The 20,046-nt window shown below is 33.1% G+C and overlaps 1 protein-coding gene and 1 long non-coding RNA gene across 2 annotated transcripts; both read right to left on the reverse strand.

The window, feature by feature from the left end:
• Positions 1 to 11,559: 11,559 nt before the first annotated feature.
• On the reverse strand, positions 11,560 to 14,147 carry LOC120274998. Its single transcript, XR_005541030.1, has 3 exons — positions 14,105 to 14,147; positions 13,880 to 13,932; positions 11,560 to 11,773 (listed from the first exon to the last, which is right to left on the reverse strand). It is a non-coding gene; the product is annotated as an uncharacterized LOC120274998 (long non-coding RNA).
• Positions 14,148 to 16,147: 2,000 nt separating this feature from the next.
• On the reverse strand, positions 16,148 to 18,774 carry LOC120274997. The gene is made up of 2 exons (XM_039281522.1): positions 18,559 to 18,774; positions 16,148 to 16,507 (listed from the first exon to the last, which is right to left on the reverse strand). Exons 1-2 carry the CDS (start codon positions 18,666 to 18,668, stop codon positions 16,300 to 16,302), a joined length of 318 nt encoding a protein of 105 aa, XP_039137456.1. The 5' UTR covers positions 18,669 to 18,774; the 3' UTR covers positions 16,148 to 16,299.
• Positions 18,775 to 20,046: the final 1,272 nt, after the last annotated feature.

Here is a 20,046-nt window from a genome sequence, read left to right on the forward strand (position 1 = left end):
AAATAGAGAATCAATTAAAATGATACATTATGTTGTTAGACAACCGATATATTTTCATATAAAAAAAAAGTGAAAACTCATCGTGTAAAAGACCGTTGAAAATGAACAAATCAACAAAAAAAAAATATAATATTTATATAACCGGCCCAAAATAATTAAGACTAACAGCTTATTGTTATTGTTGTATAGAAACCAAAGCAAGGGAAAGAAACTTTTTAATTTTTAATTTTTTTTTTTTGCCAAAAAAGGCAATGTTAGTGATGCAGTTTTTATACCATAGGGATTGAAATAAGAGATGTTAAAGGGGACAAGAGAGTAGGATTTTTCAAATGGTTGAACTAATTGGGTGGGCATGTGCTCTTATTATTATTTAACATCAAGGTGTGGATCCATTAGTGTGTACCTTATTATTATATACCAACCAAAAGAGCTTAAAAGGTATTCATTTACTCTCTTTATTGCTTTTGATTCTCCGAGGCTAGCACTCCTTGTGTGTCTCCTATATTTTCAAATATTTTTTTAAATTATTTTTGTAGCCATTTAATTATTTATCCCCTAGATTATAATTAAGATATGGATTAAGTCTAATCCCTGCAATCATATGCATATATGCATGCTAAATGCTATATTATTAAAGTTGATTGTGATTAGGCTATTAGGTTTAGGTACAAGGTCTAAGATCGGGTCAGTGAATGGTGACTAAATATGGTGAGTGTTTTGCGGACTTGTTTAACTTTGACTAAAAAAATTATACTTTATTTTCAATAAAGTTTATTCTTTCCTGTTATTCAATAAAGATGCTTATAATAGTTCATTGAACTTATATATAAACATGGTTAGAGGAATAAAAGTCTAAAATTCAAAACTATGTGCCTTTTTGTCTGCCAAGCAATACATTTGCCGACTATCAAACTCATACCAAGATATAATCAAAGAATACATTGATTACTTCAATAAATTTGAGGATATATATATATTCTAATAATAGTAAATTATATATAAAAAATTTAAAATGACAAATCACACTATGAAATTAGAGTCATTGTCAAAGTTACTTATTTAACTAAAACTATATTTGTTTTAGTTTTTCTAACATATCTCTTTCGATTCGTGTATATGACACTACGTCTCTAAGAGTAATGATTGATCATTAATGATTTCAAATTTATAAAAAATTATAATTATAATATTAATTAAAAATCTCAAACAATTTAAAAAATACCAAAATCATACTTCTATTTATGATGTGCATATATACATTTATGTTGTGATTGAAACGTATTCCTTCGTTCCTTTTTTATTTTATATGTCATTTTTTAATATCAAAAAATATTTATTATTATTTTTTTCTAAAATTATCTTAATATTTTATTATTATTTTTTTAAAATTAAATATGAGACAGAAATGTGAAGATATAAATTAGGGGTAATTTTGAAAAGAGAACAAAATTTTTTTATAAAAAATTGTGAAATAACTAAATTTATTAATATGTGAGATTCGATTATTTATCGACGAATAAAAAGAACGGAGGAGTACGTGTTAGACTGTGATAAGTGAAGATTAGAAATAACCTAATTTTAAAACCAAGCAAAATATCTTCTAGCAGAGACTATATATTTGATATGCATAATAAAGATGATAGCGAGTCACAATCCAAAGATAATCATAATAATAATAATGAAATAAAATAAAATAAAATAAAAAAATAAAAAGATGGATCGGAGGCGTCGGACGCCGACCAACCACCCGTGCGGGTGATCCGTTAGAAAACTGACACGTGGCAAACAAATGATTGCAGGGATGCGCCAGCGCGTCATGACACAGCGGTCATTAAAGAGCGTGGGCGCCCAGCTATCTCTAGCTGTGTATTCTTATCGCCGGAAACCGACGGCCGAGATCTGCCGCCAGGCCCCACTCATCATATGCCTCTGATCTTTATATACACACTCACCAACACTACCTTACAACCTTTTACTATTATTTTTTTTTATTATTAATTATTTTTTTTCTTTTAATATTTTAGAATAAAATTGGTCAGAACTCATTATCACCTTCTTTATTAGAAGTTTTAAAATTTATATAAAAAATTACTTAGGAGAACTAGGCATATAACATGACCAAAAATTTCCTTGATTTATTAATACTAGATACTTATTGAGAAGATCCGAGATCAGATTTGAAAACTCACATAAAATAAGGGTGTATATATTTGTTATGCAGACGATTGTGTATTTATTTTAGAGAGAATTCAAGATGAATCTCAAAACCACTATTATGTTCTATAGTTATGCATGTCTTTCGTGTTCCACTAAATAGAGAATAATTATCACCCTATATTATATATATATATATATATATATAAACATGTGTCACATGTATAAACTAAAGGGGAAAAAAATATATTATGTTTTAATGTGAAGAGAGATTGAAATGAAACAACAAAGATTGAGTTCCGGCCAGATCCTATATATCAGGAGAGGTGGGGGAGACATGCAGCTTTTCTTTCTTCATTGCTTGAAAACAATGTTGATGCTGAGTTTGTAAGGTCTCATGTATGGTTTTATGAGTCTCCACTTTTTTAAGACAAAAACTCTCCTTAAAATTTATTACTTTTTTAAAATAAGAAATTATAGATCTTTAATTTCAATATGAAAAGTAATTTTTATTAATATAAATCATAAACTATTTTCATAACAGTAAATTAGAAGTGCAATTAACTCACATGTGACAGACATGATTGAAATTTAGTGTATATTTATGAGAAAATAGTTTATTCATATTGTTAAAAAAATAAAATAAAATAAAATAATTGAACAAAGGATTTTGAGACATGTATAGGAAAATCAGTTGTTCATAGTTCTAAAAATAAATAAATAAAATGTAGGAGCCTACAACATCCGGTATTATCTTCTATATAGGAATGCACTTTTCAAGTAAAAAAAAAAAAAAATCTAAAAACAAGAAAGGAATAAGAACCATAGATCCATCCAAGATTGAGTGGCTAGCAATTAGAGGGCTAGTGAGAAAGAAAAGACATGACTTGCAGATCATTGACAAGTCATGCAATGCAAAACAAAGTCAGTGTCCGGAAAACTGATTGCATGACAAAGTGACACATCATATGTTCATACACATATACACAAACAGAGTGGGCTATATTTATTTTTTTCATTTAAAAAAATTAATTTTTTTTTAAAATGGTAATTTACTTTGAAATCAACAAGGCCAGCACGTGGAAAGCGATGGTTCATTAGCACCCTCTCATTGGTGTGGGTCCTCTAATTTTGTCACTATATTAATAGTCTTATGGGATTGAGCCACCAAACCTAACCCCCTACCACCCCTATGGCTACTACTACTAAAAATTACTCACACATTGTTAAAAATTTACATGTAAAGTTTAATTCACATGACTATTATTATATATGACTTATATACAAAGGTGAACGAGTAGATACTTGAGCGGAGCGGAACGGAGTGTAGCGTCAAAGTAAAAGTAGACTATAAATTATAGGGGTATTTTGATAAAATTATACCGAACCTCATTAGATTTTTTGTGTTTGTCTAATTACTTTTGTTTTTGTTTCCCTTTGATCTGTGTTTTATTTCACAACAACTATGTTAATAATCTTATCAAATTAAACCACCAAACCTAACCCCCCGGTTTCAGTTCCCGAGAATATAAGCATACTCTATCGAACCTCATTAGATTTTTTTGTGTTTGTCTGATTGCTTTTGTATTTCCCTTTCGATATGTGTTTTATTTCTCAATAACTATGTTAATAGTCTTATCAGATTGAATCACGAAACCTAACCCTCCTCCCCCCTTTCTTACCACCATCGTGATTTGTAATACCCTGAACCTGTGGATAACTGTTGAAAAATATATTCAGGGTATTACTACAGTTGCAGTAAGAATTTTCTACAGAGTAATCTTGTTAGAAACCCCAAGTGGACGAGTAAGGACTTAAGTGTAAAAAGTTTTTAAAAGATTTTTGGGTTAAAGAGTAATAGAAAAAGGATTGATATGAAATGCTTGTGAAAAACTAAGGACTGAAAGGTAAGTTGAAGGGATCATTTGGAAATATTGTGTTATAATCCAAGGACCATTGGATAATTTGAAAGGACCTTTTGAGAATATTATTTTATAATCCAGGGACCATTTTGTGAGTTTTTTCAGGGACTGGTTTGTAAGAAGTTAAGTTTTTGAGGGACTAAAAGTGAATTTCGGCTGAAAGAGTTAATTGAGAGAAAAATCTAGACTTTTGATGATTGTTCATCTTCTTCTCCACCATTTTTCTACAGATAGCCCGAGAGTTAAAAAGAAAAAGAGTGAGAGATTTGAGAGAAATTGGAAGAGATAAAAGCTTGGTATTTGAGAGAAGAATGGATGAAGTATTATTTGGTAAAGTATTTTGATGATTTATTTGTTGGTATACTTGAATGTATGTGTGTGTATTTTGGATTGAGAAATGTAATTTTTCTTGAGAAAGAAGAAGGATTTATGATGAAAAATGATGAGTTATTGTTAATAAGAGTTAGTTGCTTTCAATTTTGGTTGGAAAAAAACACTTGTATTTGAGTTGGAATTTGCTTGAAATGGAGGTGAGTTCTTAGGATTCTCTGTAGTATTCTTGTAGCACGAGATTAGGGTTTCGTTTGATTAATTAAGTTGATAATTATGATGATTAGGAGGTTAATGATAATGGTTAGATTGAAATGGGTTGAGTTAGTCCAATTGATTTGATTAGATCAAACCAAGTTGGATTGAATTGATTGAGTTGAATTGATTTGGTTGAGTTGAGTTGATTTGGTTGAGTTGGGCTTGATCAAATCAAGTTGAGATGGGTTGGGTTTGGTTCAGTTGATTTTGGGTTAAGGGTTTTGGACTGAACCAAGTTGGTTCAATGGATTTTTGAATAAGAATTGAGTTGGTTCATGCTGGTTTCGAGTGAAATTAAGTTTGGTTCGATCGCAATTAAGGGTTGGTTCAGATTGATTCAGCAGTGTTTAGCCTGACTGAGTTTGTTTAAATACAACTGAAAGGCAATTGGACTATGCAAGGTCGGGTTTTAACCGATTGGAGTGAGTGGGCGATAGAGAGTCTATTATTGTTTCTTGTATTTTCTTTTTGAGTTTAAATATGTTATTTATTTTTATTATATTATTCTGTTAGGTGTTGTTCAGTCTTGAGAGGGAGTTCCAGATCTAGGAAGGAACCCAAGGACACAGGTGAGTTGGTAGTGGCTATTATTTTTTTAATATTAATTATTATTATTATTTTTGAAATAATTGTTTAATAATCAGTATTTTTGGAAATAATTATTTAAGTATTTCATTTTATCATGTTTAATTTGCGTATAAGGTTAAAAATATATGTATATTTACTTGCCGTTGATGTTCCTGACAATCGTATTGATACATCGGTTTCGTATAATTATACGTGATTTTGTGAATAGTGAAAATACATGTATATGTGATTTAATTATTGATTCATGTATTTATTTTTTGATGGTTATATATGCTTTTGATTTGGAATGATTTGTGAAATCATGTGAGCGTTTTTAAAATGTTTTACCGACAATATTTGTGGAATTGGTTTTCATTCACGGAATAGGAATGGTATCATGGATCCGGATTTTCTCTGGTTTTATGCGATTGTTATACTTTTGACATTGGCTTTTGTGGAAATGATGTTTATTTTCGCTGATGTGAATGCTTGTCCTGGATAAGGATCCTATGATGTGATTTATACAGATTGTTTTATTCTTTCGTATTTACATGTTGGTTTTGGATGGTGACGGCGGCTAAGGCCACGACTCATCGATAGTGGGTCCCCACGGGCCGCCTTTAGAGGTGGCGTGGTGGACACGAGTGTTGATTTGTCGGATCAGGGTGGGAGCGTAGAGCCACGATTGGATTATACATCGGGATCCTAGAGTCACGCACATGGGACCGAGGTGGACCAACGCTCAGTGCGAAGATCTGACGGCTCCCAACCTAGTCGCGGCCAGGCTAAGTGGGGAGAGTTTTTCCAGTCGTGGAATTGAGAATGGATTTTTATATTACTTGTTATTTTGGGTTTGTGATGAGGGTGAAAGCGCATTTAGCAGCTCTTAGGGAGGCGATCTCTCACAACAATTTGGATTTTCTTAGAAAATTGATTTGATATTGATTTGTGATGAATTTATGTTTTGTGATGAAGTGAGCCCACTGTCGCTCTTAGGAGGCGATCTCTACAACAATTTGGATTTTCTTAGAAAATTGATTTGATATCGATTTGTGATGAATTTATGTTTTGTGATGAAGTGAGGCTCAAATTGCCGCTCTTAGGAGGCAAGTCTCTACAACAATTTGGATTTTCTTAGAAAATTGATTTGATATTGATTTGTGATGAATTTATGTTTCAAAAGTTCTTTAAAAATGTATTTTGCTAGAATTACGGTATTTTTGGAAAAGTTGGAAAAATTATTCGAGAGGTTGGTATTTATATATTTTATATATACTCGTATTTGAATATTTGAAATTATTAAGCCACTACGGACCAAACTCGAATGTCTTTATAGCTCGGGGAGCAAGACCCTAGATCACTGCTCAAGTTTAGAGCTAGTCGGGGTTAAGTCCAAGACTGCAGCTGGGTCCCATACTTTTCTTTATATTTGTTGGTATCGATGATCTCTAGTAGCGGTTGACTCCGCAAATTAGAGTAATTATATTTATTGTATTTATGTATTTGAACTCTGTACTTGGTGAAAAATTGTAAAATTGTGATTTATGGAGTCCCGCTTTTTGTTTAAAAAGCAGTGTCGGGTTTCAGATTAAAAGGGAATTTTTAACGATGGGTGCCTACATTTACTCGGTAGAAGGGGTGGGTGTGACATCTTTTTAGTATCGTAGTCGTGGGTTGAGATATCCACGGTTGGTAGAGATCACGGGTTGTGATCCCGAGCCTGAATTTAGAAGTCGTGTCTAGACTTAGAGGGTTAGTAGTGATTAGCAGGAAAGTTAAGGGCCCAGTAGAAGTATTTAGAGTCTCCAGTCGGGTTAAAACCTAAGTTGCATATTGGGATTGAGGAGCGGATAGTAGGTTTTTGACATTTGAGGCAGAGTGAGTAGTGTCTTGTGATCGAGGATCATGTGTTGAGATATTTGTCGAATTGGTTTTATTCAAAATGAGTTAACTCAAAGATGCCAAAGAAAGGTGTTTGGCATGCTTTTTATTGACTGATACATAGTGATTTGTAGTGTGATTATTTACTATTGAGCAGATTTGTAGCAAGAGAAACAGGGGTCTTGGGACCCGGTAAAGTGAAATTCAGATGATATCAGATTGATGTATGCTAAGGAAATTTCGAGACGAAATTTTTAAGGAGGAAGGATTGTAATACCACGAACACGTGGATAACTGTTGAAAAATATATTCAGTGGTATTATTACGGTTGCAGTGAAGAATTTTTCTGAGGTAGATCTTGTTGAGAAACCCCAAGTGGACGAATAAGGACTTAAGTGTAAAAAGTTTTTAAAAAGATTTTTGGGTTAAAGAGTAATAGAAAAAGGATTGATATGAAATGCTTGTGAAAACTAAGGACTGAAAGGTAAGTTGAAGGGATCATTTGGAAATATTGTGTTATAATCCAAGGACCATTGGATAATTTGAAAGGACCTTTTTGAGAATATTATTTTTATAATCCAGGGACCATTTGTGAGTTTTTCAGGGACTGGTTTGTAAGAAGTTAAGTTTTGAGGGACTAAAAGTGAATTTCGGCTGAAGAGTTAATTGAGAAAAAAATCTGGGACTTTTGATGATTGTTACATCTTCTTCTCCACCATTTCTGCTACATGAACCCGAGAGTTAGAAAAGAGTGAGAGATTTGGAGAGAATGGAAGAGATAAAAGCTTTGGTATTTGGAGAGAAGAATGGATGAAGTATTATTTTGGTAAGTATTTTTGATGATTTATTTGTTGGTATACTTGAATGTATGTGTGTGTATTTTGGATTGAGAAATGTAATTTTTTCTTGAGAAAGAAGAAGGATTTATGATGAAAAATGATGAGTTATTGTTAATAAGAGTTGTTGCTTCGATTTTTGGTTGGAAAAACACTCAGTATTTGAGTTTCGAATTTGCTTGAAATGGAGGTGAGTTTCGACGGATTCTTGTAGTATTACTCGTAGCACTCGAGATTAGGGTTTCGTTTGATTAATTAAGTTGATAATTATGATGATTAGGAGGTTAATGATAATGGTTAGATTGAAATGGGTTGAGTTAGTCCAATTGATTTGATTAGATCAAACCAAGTTGGATTGAATTGATTGAGTTGAATTGATTTGGTTGAGTTGAGTTGATTTGGTTGAGTTGGGCTTGATCAAATCAAGTTGAGATGAGGTTGGGTTTGGTTCAGTTGATTTTTGGGTTAAGGGTTTTTGGACTGAACCAAGTTGGTTCAATGGATTTTTGAATAAGAATTGAGTTGGTTCAAGCTGGTTCAGTGAAATTAAGTTTGGTTCGGTCGCAATTAAGGTTGGTTCGGATTGATTGCAGTGTTTAGCTTGGCCGAGTTTGTTTAAATACAAGCTGAAAGGCAATTTGACTATGCAAGGTCGGGTTTTAACCGATTGGAGTGAGTGGGCCCAATAGAGTCATTATTGTTTCTTGTATTTTTCTTTTTTTGAGTTTAAATATGTTATTTATTTTTTATTATATTATTACATTAGGTGTTGTTCGGTCTTGAGAGGGAGTTCAGGATCTAGGAAGGAACCCAAGGACACGAGTGAGTTGGTAGTGGCTATTATTTTTAATATTAATTATTATTATTATTTTGAAATAATTGTTTAATAACTAGTATTTTGGAAATAATTATTTAAGTATTTCATTTTATCATGTTTAATTTGCAGTATAAGGTTAAAATATATGTATATTTACTTGCAGTTGATGTTCACGACAATCGTATTGATACATCGGGTTTACGTATAATTATACGTGTTGTGAATAGTGAAAATACATGTATATGTGATTTAATTATTCGATTCATGTATTTATTTTTGATGGTTATATATGCTTTTGATTTGGAATGATTTGTGAAATCGTGTGAGCGTTTTAAAATGTTTCTGACAGAGCATATTTGTGGAATTGGTTTTCATTCTGGAATAGGAATGGTATCGTGGATCCGGATTTTTCTTGGTTTTTATGCGTTGTTATACTTTTTGACATTGGCTTTGTGGAAATGATGTTTATTTTCGTGATGTGAATGCTTGTCCTGGATAAGGATCCTATGATGTGATTTATACAGATTGTTTTATTCTTTGTATTTACGTATGTGGTTTGGATGGTGACGGTAGGGCTAAGGCCCGACTACTGCGATAGTGGGTCCCCAGGCCGCCTTTAGAGGTGGCGTGGTGGACTCGAGTGTTGATTTGTCGGATCGGTGGGAGCGTGGGAGCCCACGATTGGATTATACATCGGGATCCTAGAGTCGCCCACATGGGACCGATGGAGCGCCGTCGAGGTGCGAAGACCTTGGCGGCTCCCAAACCTAGTCGCTGACGGGCTAAGTGGGGAGAGTTTTTCAGTGTGGAATTGAGAATGGATTTTTATATTACTTTGTTATTTTGGGTTGTGATGAGGCGAAGCCCAGTTTGCCGCTCTTAGGAGGCGGGTCTCTCACAACAATTTGGATTTTCTTAGAAAATTGATTTGATATTGATTTGTGATGAATTTATGTTTTTGTGATGAGGCGAGCCCCGATTGTCAGCTCTTAGGGAGGCGGGTCTCTCACAACAATTTGGATTTTTCTTAGAAAATTGATTTGATATTGATTTGTGATGAATTTATGTTTTTGTGATGAGGCGAAGCCAGTTTGTCAGCTCTTAGGGAGGCGGTCTCTCACAACAATTTGGATTTTCTTAGAAAATTGATTTGATATTGATTTGTGATGAATTTATGTTTCAAAAGTTCTTTAAAAATGTATTTTGCTAGAATTCTGGTATTTTGGAAAAGTTGGAAAATTATTTGAGAGGTTGGTATTTATATATTTTTATATATCTTGTATTTGAATATTTGAAATTATTAAGCCACTACTCGACCAAGCCAGATGTCTTGTATGCTGCGGGAAGCAGAGACCCTAGATTGCTGATTCAAGTTTAGAGCTAGTCGGGGTTAAGTCCAAGAGCTGCAGATGGGTCCCATACTTTTCTTTATATTTGTTGGTATCGTGATCTTGTAGCGGTTGTACCATAAATTAGATAATTATATTTATTGTATTTATGTATTTGAACCATGTACTTGGTGAAAAAAATTGTAAATTGTGATTTGTAGAGTGCACTTTTTGTTTAAAAGCAGGGGTGTCGGGTTCAGGTTAAAAGGAATTTTAGCGATGGGTCTACATTTACCTCGGTAGAAGGGGTGGGTGTGACATGATTAGAGCCACCAAACCTAACCACCCTCCGGTTTCGTTCCCGAGAACATAAGCATACTCTACCCAATCTCATTAGATTTTTTGTGTTTGTCTGATTGTTTTTGTATTTTTCTTTTGATCTATGTTTTATTTCTCAACAGCTATGTTAATAGTTTTATCAGATTGAATCACAAAACCTAACCCCCCTAGTAGTACTCCCCCCCTCCGCGTTAGTAGGACTACTAAAAATAACCCCTGGTCCCCCATTAGTAATAGTACTAAAAAAATAACACCCCACCCACCCCAAAATGATTAGTAGTAGTAGTAAAAATTTACTCAACCCCCAAAATGATTAGTAGTAGTAGTAGTAGTAAAATTTACTCACATTGTTAAAAATTCATGTGCACAATTTAATCCACATGACACTTGAAAAAGTGAATAAAAAAGCCCTCAAACAATGGCGCTTCTCATGGCTTTGATAAACCAACCGATGATTTTGTTTGGTGATTCGACACAAAATAAAGTTGAGAAATCAATGATCAAAACTTTACTTTTTGTTTTTTATTTTAAAAGTAACTTGCAAAAAGTAAAATCACCAGGTAAAAGCATCTCACTGTTTGCATCCTCTTTTGCTCTGACAACTCCTATTTTAATAATGTTTTTAAAAGCCTCTAGAAGGATGAAAGTAACTATTTTAGGGGAAAAACAAAAGAAAAGGGAAAAAAATTAAAGGGCCTTGGGATGCTCTTACAATGCTAATAATACAAAGAGATTACATCAACTCTCCCATGCAACAATTGAGGTTGGTAGCTTGTCCATTTTATTAAAAAAATAAAAAAATTTTAAAAAATTTTTAAAAAAATCAAAACAATAATTTTAATTATATAACTTTTGTTTAATAAATATATGATAAACATTCTCATTTTTTTAAAAAAATTAAGAACATATACAGGTGTGGATTTATTAGTTTAATACATCTATACCTTCTTTTTGTATGAGTTAAAATGTTCGATCTTATGTCTACCCTGAAATGAACACTCTAAGCAAAACGTATGGTACTACTAGATCACGAGGTTGTTAGCTAATTATATATATATATATATATTTTCAAACAATTGTAGGTAAGCTATTTTTTTATCTATTAGAAATCATCGGACAAAATTAAATGATCAGAAAGGATAGAGTAGTCTATTTTGAAAATTAATTCAACGTGATGAAACCGTACTTCAAAGGAGAGGCGGGTCTAAGACGTTTTATAGTGAAAGAAAGAGACAAGAGACAGGAGGAGGTGGACTTACTTGCATCATAGGTCTGAAGGATAAGGTTACATAATGGACTGAATACTGGCTGGAGACTTGAGTCCTGGAGAATGGGCAGTATCTGTCAGCAATTTAATAACATGATAAGATATATGCAGCTTGTCTTCATTCTAAGGCTTTCTACCAGCAAAGCATCAGCCTTATCAATCATCAGTTTATCATATTTGGCATACATAATTGAAACACAGTGTTTTGTATATACAAAATCAATGAGAACTATTTTTAGTGGATACAAACAGAATGAAATGGCTGAGTGAACAACTGTTCCTCATTAATGGCACTGATGGTATGGACTATTTAGAATGATAGTAAATTTATGTAAGTATGGTACAGGATTGACTTTAATCTAATTTGTCTAACAGTAAGTTGAGTATTAGTGAGATTGATGAGCAATATGTAATACAGTAATAGATCCTGCAAATACTAAAGGTTAAGACTTTGCTATAATTAAACATTGTTATTATATGTCCCCTCAAACCTACCTTATCTGATTCCATCATGTGAGGTTAATAATCAATTTGTTGGAATTCAATTACAAGCCACTGTTGTCCTAATGTCATTGGATGCTTCATTCCTCCCAAAACTACTACCTCATATCATTGCACCATAGACCACAAACTTTGGTTGGTTCCTCATTGTAAACCCAAAGACAAAACATGGAAGTGACTAAAAGTTGTGTGTCACGCTTGGATTAGACAAGGAGCAATTAGTTCGTGTTCGACAAAGGATAAAGATCATGACGTCCTTATTACTCTTCAAGCCTCCAAACATGCCATGCATAATTTGAATGTCCTTTATGCATGCAGACCAGCCAGGCAAATTCTCCAAGACCCTAACTTTCTAAATATCTACATATGGGACCCTACCCGGCAAGACTTTGGGGCATACTATACTCTTGGCTAGATGACAAGTAATACCAAACCCCCAACCATCTCTTCCTCAACCTTCAAGACAAGGATAGCACCAAAAAAAACAATAAAATAGAAAATAGAACTAATACCCATCCTCTTCCAATCATGAGCTTAGAGACAAAATTATTTACAAAAAAAATATTCAAATGAAATTAGTATTTTATGTGCATATAGTCCTCAAAAGACTGTTTCTAGCTGAAGTATAAAATCTCATTCATTCACATTCTGCCAACTTTTCAAACATAAAAGGATAAAAAAAAAGGCCGCCTCATTTGAATAAAAAAAACATCTTCCAGAAATTTGGACATGATTTTTAGTGAATTTCTACTGAGTTAGGTTTCATTCACAATGATATTTAAAATTAATAAAAAGGAGGTTTTCATATTTGTGCACATTTTCTCTACATTATGAAAAATCTATATCTACACATCATTACTAATTGACTTGGGATTTCCAGTCAATCAATGCTACCAAATGGTTATACCTGCACTTAATGCAAATACTACATCCATACATCCATAGGGAAAAAGAAAAAAACCAATGATTACCAAGTTAAGCAGAAAGATCCCTGAGAAAACAGAAAATTATCGTGAAAAATGATTGAAAAGAGATCATCAGTAAGAGTTGCTGGGCTTTTTGCAGTGCTGGAGTGATTGACCTCACTTGCTTTTCAATCATGGGACTCGTGCGAGAGAGGGAGTGGTCAAGCCACACATCATCACCAGCACAATAAAGAGGGAAAAAGAAGCTAGTGATGTGGCTGTGGTCCTCAAAAAACACTTGAACACTTCCTGGAATCTCAGAATGATGTGTTTGAACAAGCCTTCCTTTTTGACCAAGTTTTCTTACTTTTTTCACTCATAGCATTTTCCATCCGACTTGTTATATTATTTATTAAGTAAATATTTTTTAGATTATTGGTAAATGAGATCAGTTAAGGGTAGAGTTATTCTAGGTACTCAAAACTATATCCTGAAAAGAAGAATTATAAAATAGGTTTTTGCTGTGCCCTAATGGATCAATCTTTATGTTGGTCAAGACGAGATCACTAGGCTGCAACTTGTAACTGTTTGTCATAATCCTGCTCGATCATCATGCTTATCTACTTATTTCATGTCTCCTAGTATTTCCGGATGTCCTGAATTTGTCCAAAAAGATTTTATTCTGACAAAAAAGAACTCAGCTTTGAAATACTAACATTCATAATATAACCATAGATGGTAATGCTAGAAAAATAGTTGATGTGTAGTACTTACTACTGTGTCTTCCCTGGAGTTTGAAACTCTACCTCTTCATGAAGAGCCATCCCCTGAACAAAATTGAGTATATAACCATAATGAATAGGCTGATATAACCACTATGCTTTTTGCAAGGAAGACATATTATTAAACAATCCACATTAGCAAGATCCTCTAAACAGACAGGGCTGAGAGGATCAAGGAGTACCAATTAAAGAGCAAAGAGAGGACCAGAAGACTCACCATTAGCTCCTGCATCACTCTGAGTTGGATGATGGATACACATCAAGTAGCTGCTTGCCTACAAAAAAAGTTCATAGTGGGCATTCATTTATGACAATTGAGGCCAAAGGACCCAACAGCACATATGGTTATTGGGGACTCAGAAACAATGCTTAAAGGCATGGTTTTGAATATCCACAACGTATCAGACAGGGTGGTGTGCAATGCTGAAGAAGTTATTAGCTTTAGATGTGACATTAGCCACAAACACAGATTTTGGGGCAACCTCATCAACCACACTGCTTATTTAAAGAGCTGGTCCCAAGACATGCGGCAACAAACTGGTTTTATTGTATGCGATATGCTTCAACCAACTGTGATATGAAAACCACCAAAACCTGTTTCAAGATAAATGCTCTCAATCCAAACCAAAATTGAAGTTTAATAGAAATTTGTGCAAGGCCTGATGAAATTTTATCACAACCAATCTGGAGCAAATACCAATCAAACAATCACAGAGACCATAATTGATTTGTAATGAAGCTGTGCAAAGGAAACTAAGTTGATATAGTCAAATCCATCATTCCTTACAAGCCAAGGGGTCAACTAAATACAGTATCAGACAATACAAGTGAGAAATTCCAACTTGATATATCCAATGACAAAAAATGCATGCCTCCTACATCGTTTTTATTGGCTTTGTCAACAAAACAAAGGCAGATCATGAACCCAAATCATTCATTCCATTTGCCAACACATAATTCTGACAAAAATCAAATCAAAGTCAATTATTTCAGAAAGCACACAAAAGTCTTTACTTGTTCACCATGTAAATGTGCATAGGACATGTTGCTTTTAAAAGAGATGTCTCTGGCGTGCAGATGCAAGGTTTTTCTCATGAAAAATGGCGGGAAAAAAAGTAAAAAAAGACTGCTAGACGATATTTCCTATTCATATTAGCATAATAAGAAAAGCAGCAAATAATCAGCAGTTAGTCCACTAAAGAGATACCAGGACCACAGAAGAGGAAAAAAAAAAAGAAATATGGACCACTGCAGCAGGAAGTTCAATGAAATCATTATGAATGATTGTTCCTTACGAATTGCACCAACAAATGGTTTTCATACAGACAGCAAGTTATATCAATGATGGCTATTAATATCAAAGATGCCACTATGTTCTAGGAGACCAAAATCCATTTGCTGATATCAAATGGACAACTTGCACTCCGAGAATAGGCAAAGGAAAAACCACAAAGCCTTTGAAGAACCTGTTTTAAATGTTAAAAGTTAAAACATAGCACTGGGACATAACCCAACCAAATTGTAGGTCAACTCCAGGTACACAACTGGAGGCATACAACTGGAGGGTATAAATAGAAAGCCCCATCTACCAGCTATAGCTGAGCTTTAAAAAACCATGAATAGGAGGGGAAGTTCACAGAATCTTTCTTACCTTATATATTATAGACATGCTTGAAACTTTGTACATAATTGTCTTTCGGTTCACTTAAACTATCAGAAGTTTGCTATCCAATTTTCCACAAAATGGGTCTAGTTTTTATAAGGAACAAAAGCAATGAAACCTGCAGTCACCAAGCAAAACTTGACAATCAAATTGCATGTGATGACAATGCTGTTTATATCCAGAGATAAAGTCAGGGATGCGATGCTTACCCCAATTATTTCACATGTAACAAAATGGTTTGGTCAATTAAGCGAATTAAACAACAAAATTGCTGAAGTGACAACAGACTAGCTATTCGCATCTGGTTTCCTTACTATGGTTAAAGATTGGCCATCTAACAATTTCAAGAATTATAATATTAAACGTATGACTTTTCATAAAATTTAAAAAATATATATAAGAAAAAAAAATACTCCACTGAACTCTTGACAAATTTACCAACCATAAGAAAGAAGACAGAGCTAATGAACAAAGATTCTGTAAAATATTCCATGCATATATTTTTCAGTAGGAAGTGAAAAGTGTAGAGGATAGCACATTCTGGTAAACCTTAAAAAATATCAAAAGGAGAGACAAGGCATACCAAAAGCACTCCCAGAAATAAATGGCCATGGTTAAGTACAAGCAAGAATTTTTTTAAAAAAATTGTTTTTAGGGGATTCTTAACCCAATATAAAATTTCAGTGACCATTTCTCTGCCATTTAGCTCAATGATGAACTGATTTATTTCATATATCTCTCATCAAAGTTCACATGGATAAAGGCAATAACATCCTTCTTTCTCTTTTCCTTGTCAGCTTATGTTGCCTAGAAATTTTTAGGCAAACAGGAAGAAGAATTCCCATACATGCAATAAAAGCAGAAATCCGAGGATATCTCTGATAGAGTGTCAAAGTAGAAGATATTGCAAACAAACAAAACAACAAAGCCCATAAAATAGCCACGATGACATCTCGCCTGCAAGGACACACCATCCACTAAGTGTGAGATACGGGAAAAGTAGCCTTGAAAATTTTTTAAAATTGTATAAAATAACAAATCTCAGCAGTCAATGAAATCCTCCAGTGATATAATAGATAATAAATTTGGTGGGTATAAATATAAATTTTATATCTCAAATAAAGCATATGTTTTAAGCATTATTCCCATAAAAAATTTTCATGCTAACATCAAGCGACACAGATACACAAAACATTAAATTACTAAAGCAATGAAAAGTAGCATTCACATCCCAAATCCTACTTCAATAATATTGAGCTAGTTTGTCAGTCACACCCTTTGTTATGCTCATGTTAGTATACAATTTTATATGTATGTATATATATATATATATATATTTCATAATTTTTCAAGATGATGACCGTAATAAAATAGAAAGCCATCAAAGAAAAAACACACTGGAATTAATGAGTTACTATCGTGGAAATCTTCTTGGAAGAATGAAATTTCATCTACAATGACAATTTTGGAATTTTTTCACTTAATTTAAGCTGCAAGATTTAGTTCAATGTTGTATTGATTATTGTTCCAGTTATCTAATAAAAGGAGAGGCCCTATATCAATACATGTAGATCAAAGAAATATGTAAGGTTTGAAATGAAAAAAAAAGTATAGTTAAATCAGTTCTACAAAGAAAGAAAAGAAAGGTTATGAGTGTATTCAGAAGAAAGAAATACGGAAATGATAGAAACGTAAAGCTGAAAGTAAATGCTTTCCGAGTTAAGCTGAAGGTTCTTAACAATTAACACAAACAATTCCCAACAGCAGAAATATTTATATGCACAATAAAAATGTTACCATAGATGTGATGCCCACAAGTAAAAACTGTGAAGATATCATTCGTAATAAGTCTATGACAATGATTTGAATCTATACAGCTTAACATCTTATGTACATAAGAGTGGATAATTGTATAGAAGTTACTTAATTGTGAAGAAATAATAAAAGGTTAGATTTGAGAGTGATCCTGAAATTTTGGCATGATAGGCACAAAGTCTTGAAATAGAGCAGATTTATATTCTTTTCCCAATTTGCTTTGCAAGAAGACTAACATTATCAGTTTCTGAAACGAGTAGCACACTTTCAGTTCAACCTTAATATTCTGTGAACTACAGAGAATTGTATGATGATACAAGACAGTTTATTTTCAGTTCAACCTTAATATTCCACGAACTACAGAGAGTTTTATGATGATATAGCAGACACATTCTCAACTCAACCTTTTTGTTCCATAAACTACAGAAAATTTTATGACAATACAAGCAGGCACATGTTCCATTCAACCTTTATGTTTCATGAACTGAAAAGTGTTTTATGATGATACAAGCAAGTACATTCTCAATTCAACCTTAATGTTCCATGAATGAAGGAGAGTTGTATGATAATAAGCAAGCATATTTTCAGTTCAGTCTTAATGTTGCATGAACTACAGAGAGGTTTATAATGACGCAAGTGAGCACATTTTCAGATCAAACTTAGTGTTCGATGAACTACAGATAATTGCATAAATCCTAAAAACGCTATTAATCTTAGTTCAATCATAGAGGGAAGTATCCACATTCAAATTATTCATTATTGAATAAATGCATGATGAACACAATAAGGATGTTTACAACAATAAGTAACAAAGTCTACACTCTTCCAAAAGTACTACATAGATCCAATAAACAATGTATGGATTCTCCTTCCAACTGCTTCTGCTACCTAGTACTCATACCTTTCATCAATTTCACGGCATATAATCACAAAAAAAATGAAAAAAAAATTTATAATTTCACAGCAAGTTCGAATAATTTCTCCAATTCAACGATTAATAATCTAAAAACTCCGATTTCTATACTAATCCCTACTGCGCCTGCAATTTCCTCATCTAATTTCCTCCAAATCATATAAAATTTCACAAAATTTCACATAATTAGGATTACAAAACATCATTGAAAAACAAGACATGGATTCAATAATTGAAAAAAAAAAATTAAAGATCACAAGTGTGGTTCCAAATCGAATACCTGGTGGAGATTTGGGGATTGGGGGAGAAGAAAGAGAGGGCACCCCACTTGTGATGGGACCGGATCTGGTAGTCCCTCAGCTGCTCCACCAACTTCGACCGCGTGATCATCTCCGGCGCCGGCGTAGCCCGCCGATCTCGCCTCTCGCCTCTCGCCTCTCAAGCCAAGCAAGAAGAAGCGGGACGACGAGAAAGCAACGAAACGGGCCTTCTTCTCCGACGCGGGCCCGCGAAACTTTGACCACTTGAGATTTTAAATGGTTCGTTTTTGGGCCGGGCTTCAGTGCGAGTGATGGACTGCTCTTGGGCCTGAAATGAATCCATAAAATGAGATATTTATAATTAATTAATTAATTAATTAGATTATAAATTACTTTGTGATTGATTTGGTTTTGATAAATAAGTAAAAATATGAAAAAAAAAGATAAATTAATAGATAAATAGCGGTATTGTTTTGATGGATACCTTCAACTCAGCCCATTGGGCTTTCAACATCACTGCATGACACGTGTCATTCTCAGAAATGGAAAATTTTAATAATTAAAAAATAAATTTAAAAGGTAAAGCCTATTCTCATAATTTTTTAAAAATTTAAATAATAACTTTGAGAATAGGCATTTTTAGTCTGGTTTTATTATTGAAAAAATCTCACTAATGATATAGTCATAGAATGAAGGGCCTATTATTACATGATATATCACATACATGTTGGCTACTATACTCTGTCAAATATTATTATTTTTTTAGTATTTAGATTATTAAATGTGATAAATTGTAAGTAAACATATTTAAAGCCGTATTAGAACGGCTGTTTAAATGGATCATATAATCATCCATGTAAAATAGTTGGCATTCCATCTCCTTTTCTAATTAAAACGTGGAACATCCAATGCCAAAATTAAACAAACCATTATTTATTTATTTTTTTGATAAAATCGACAAACGATGAAAACAAAGGATAAAATGGGTACAAACAGGTACAAAGATGCATTAGTTATAGGTATTATTTACACAGAATTACCACATTGCACCTAAAAAATTAATTATAATAAGAGAAGCTCGCATTTGAGACCTCTCAATTATAAGCATGGCTAGTTACTAATGGACTAATCCATTGTTTCTAAAGCATTATATTTATGAGGACCAATCCTCTATGGACGTAAATTGATAGAAAATCTATGGATGTTCATTATCAGTCATTGGATCGAGATCCAATGGCTAACATTGATGAACAGTAGTTACTACAGTAATCACTGTTTGAAAACAATACAATAAACAGTAATAGTATTTATCAGCGTTGGTTGTTTGATCATGATCCAACGGCTGATAATTGGGTATCCATAGATATCTTATCTATGAACGTCCATATAAGATGCAAATTCTATTTTTATTATCAAACAACAAAAATTATAAAATGCTAAAAATTACAAAAAATAAGTTTTTTTAAAAATAAAAAAAGCCAAACATGACATGAGCATGCCAAACATTT

The sequence above is a fragment of the Dioscorea cayenensis genome, chromosome 13 (genome assembly GCF_009730915.1).
Source record: "Dioscorea cayenensis subsp. rotundata cultivar TDr96_F1 chromosome 13, TDr96_F1_v2_PseudoChromosome.rev07_lg8_w22 25.fasta, whole genome shotgun sequence".
NCBI classification, from domain to species: Eukaryota; Viridiplantae; Streptophyta; class Magnoliopsida; order Dioscoreales; family Dioscoreaceae; genus Dioscorea; species Dioscorea cayenensis.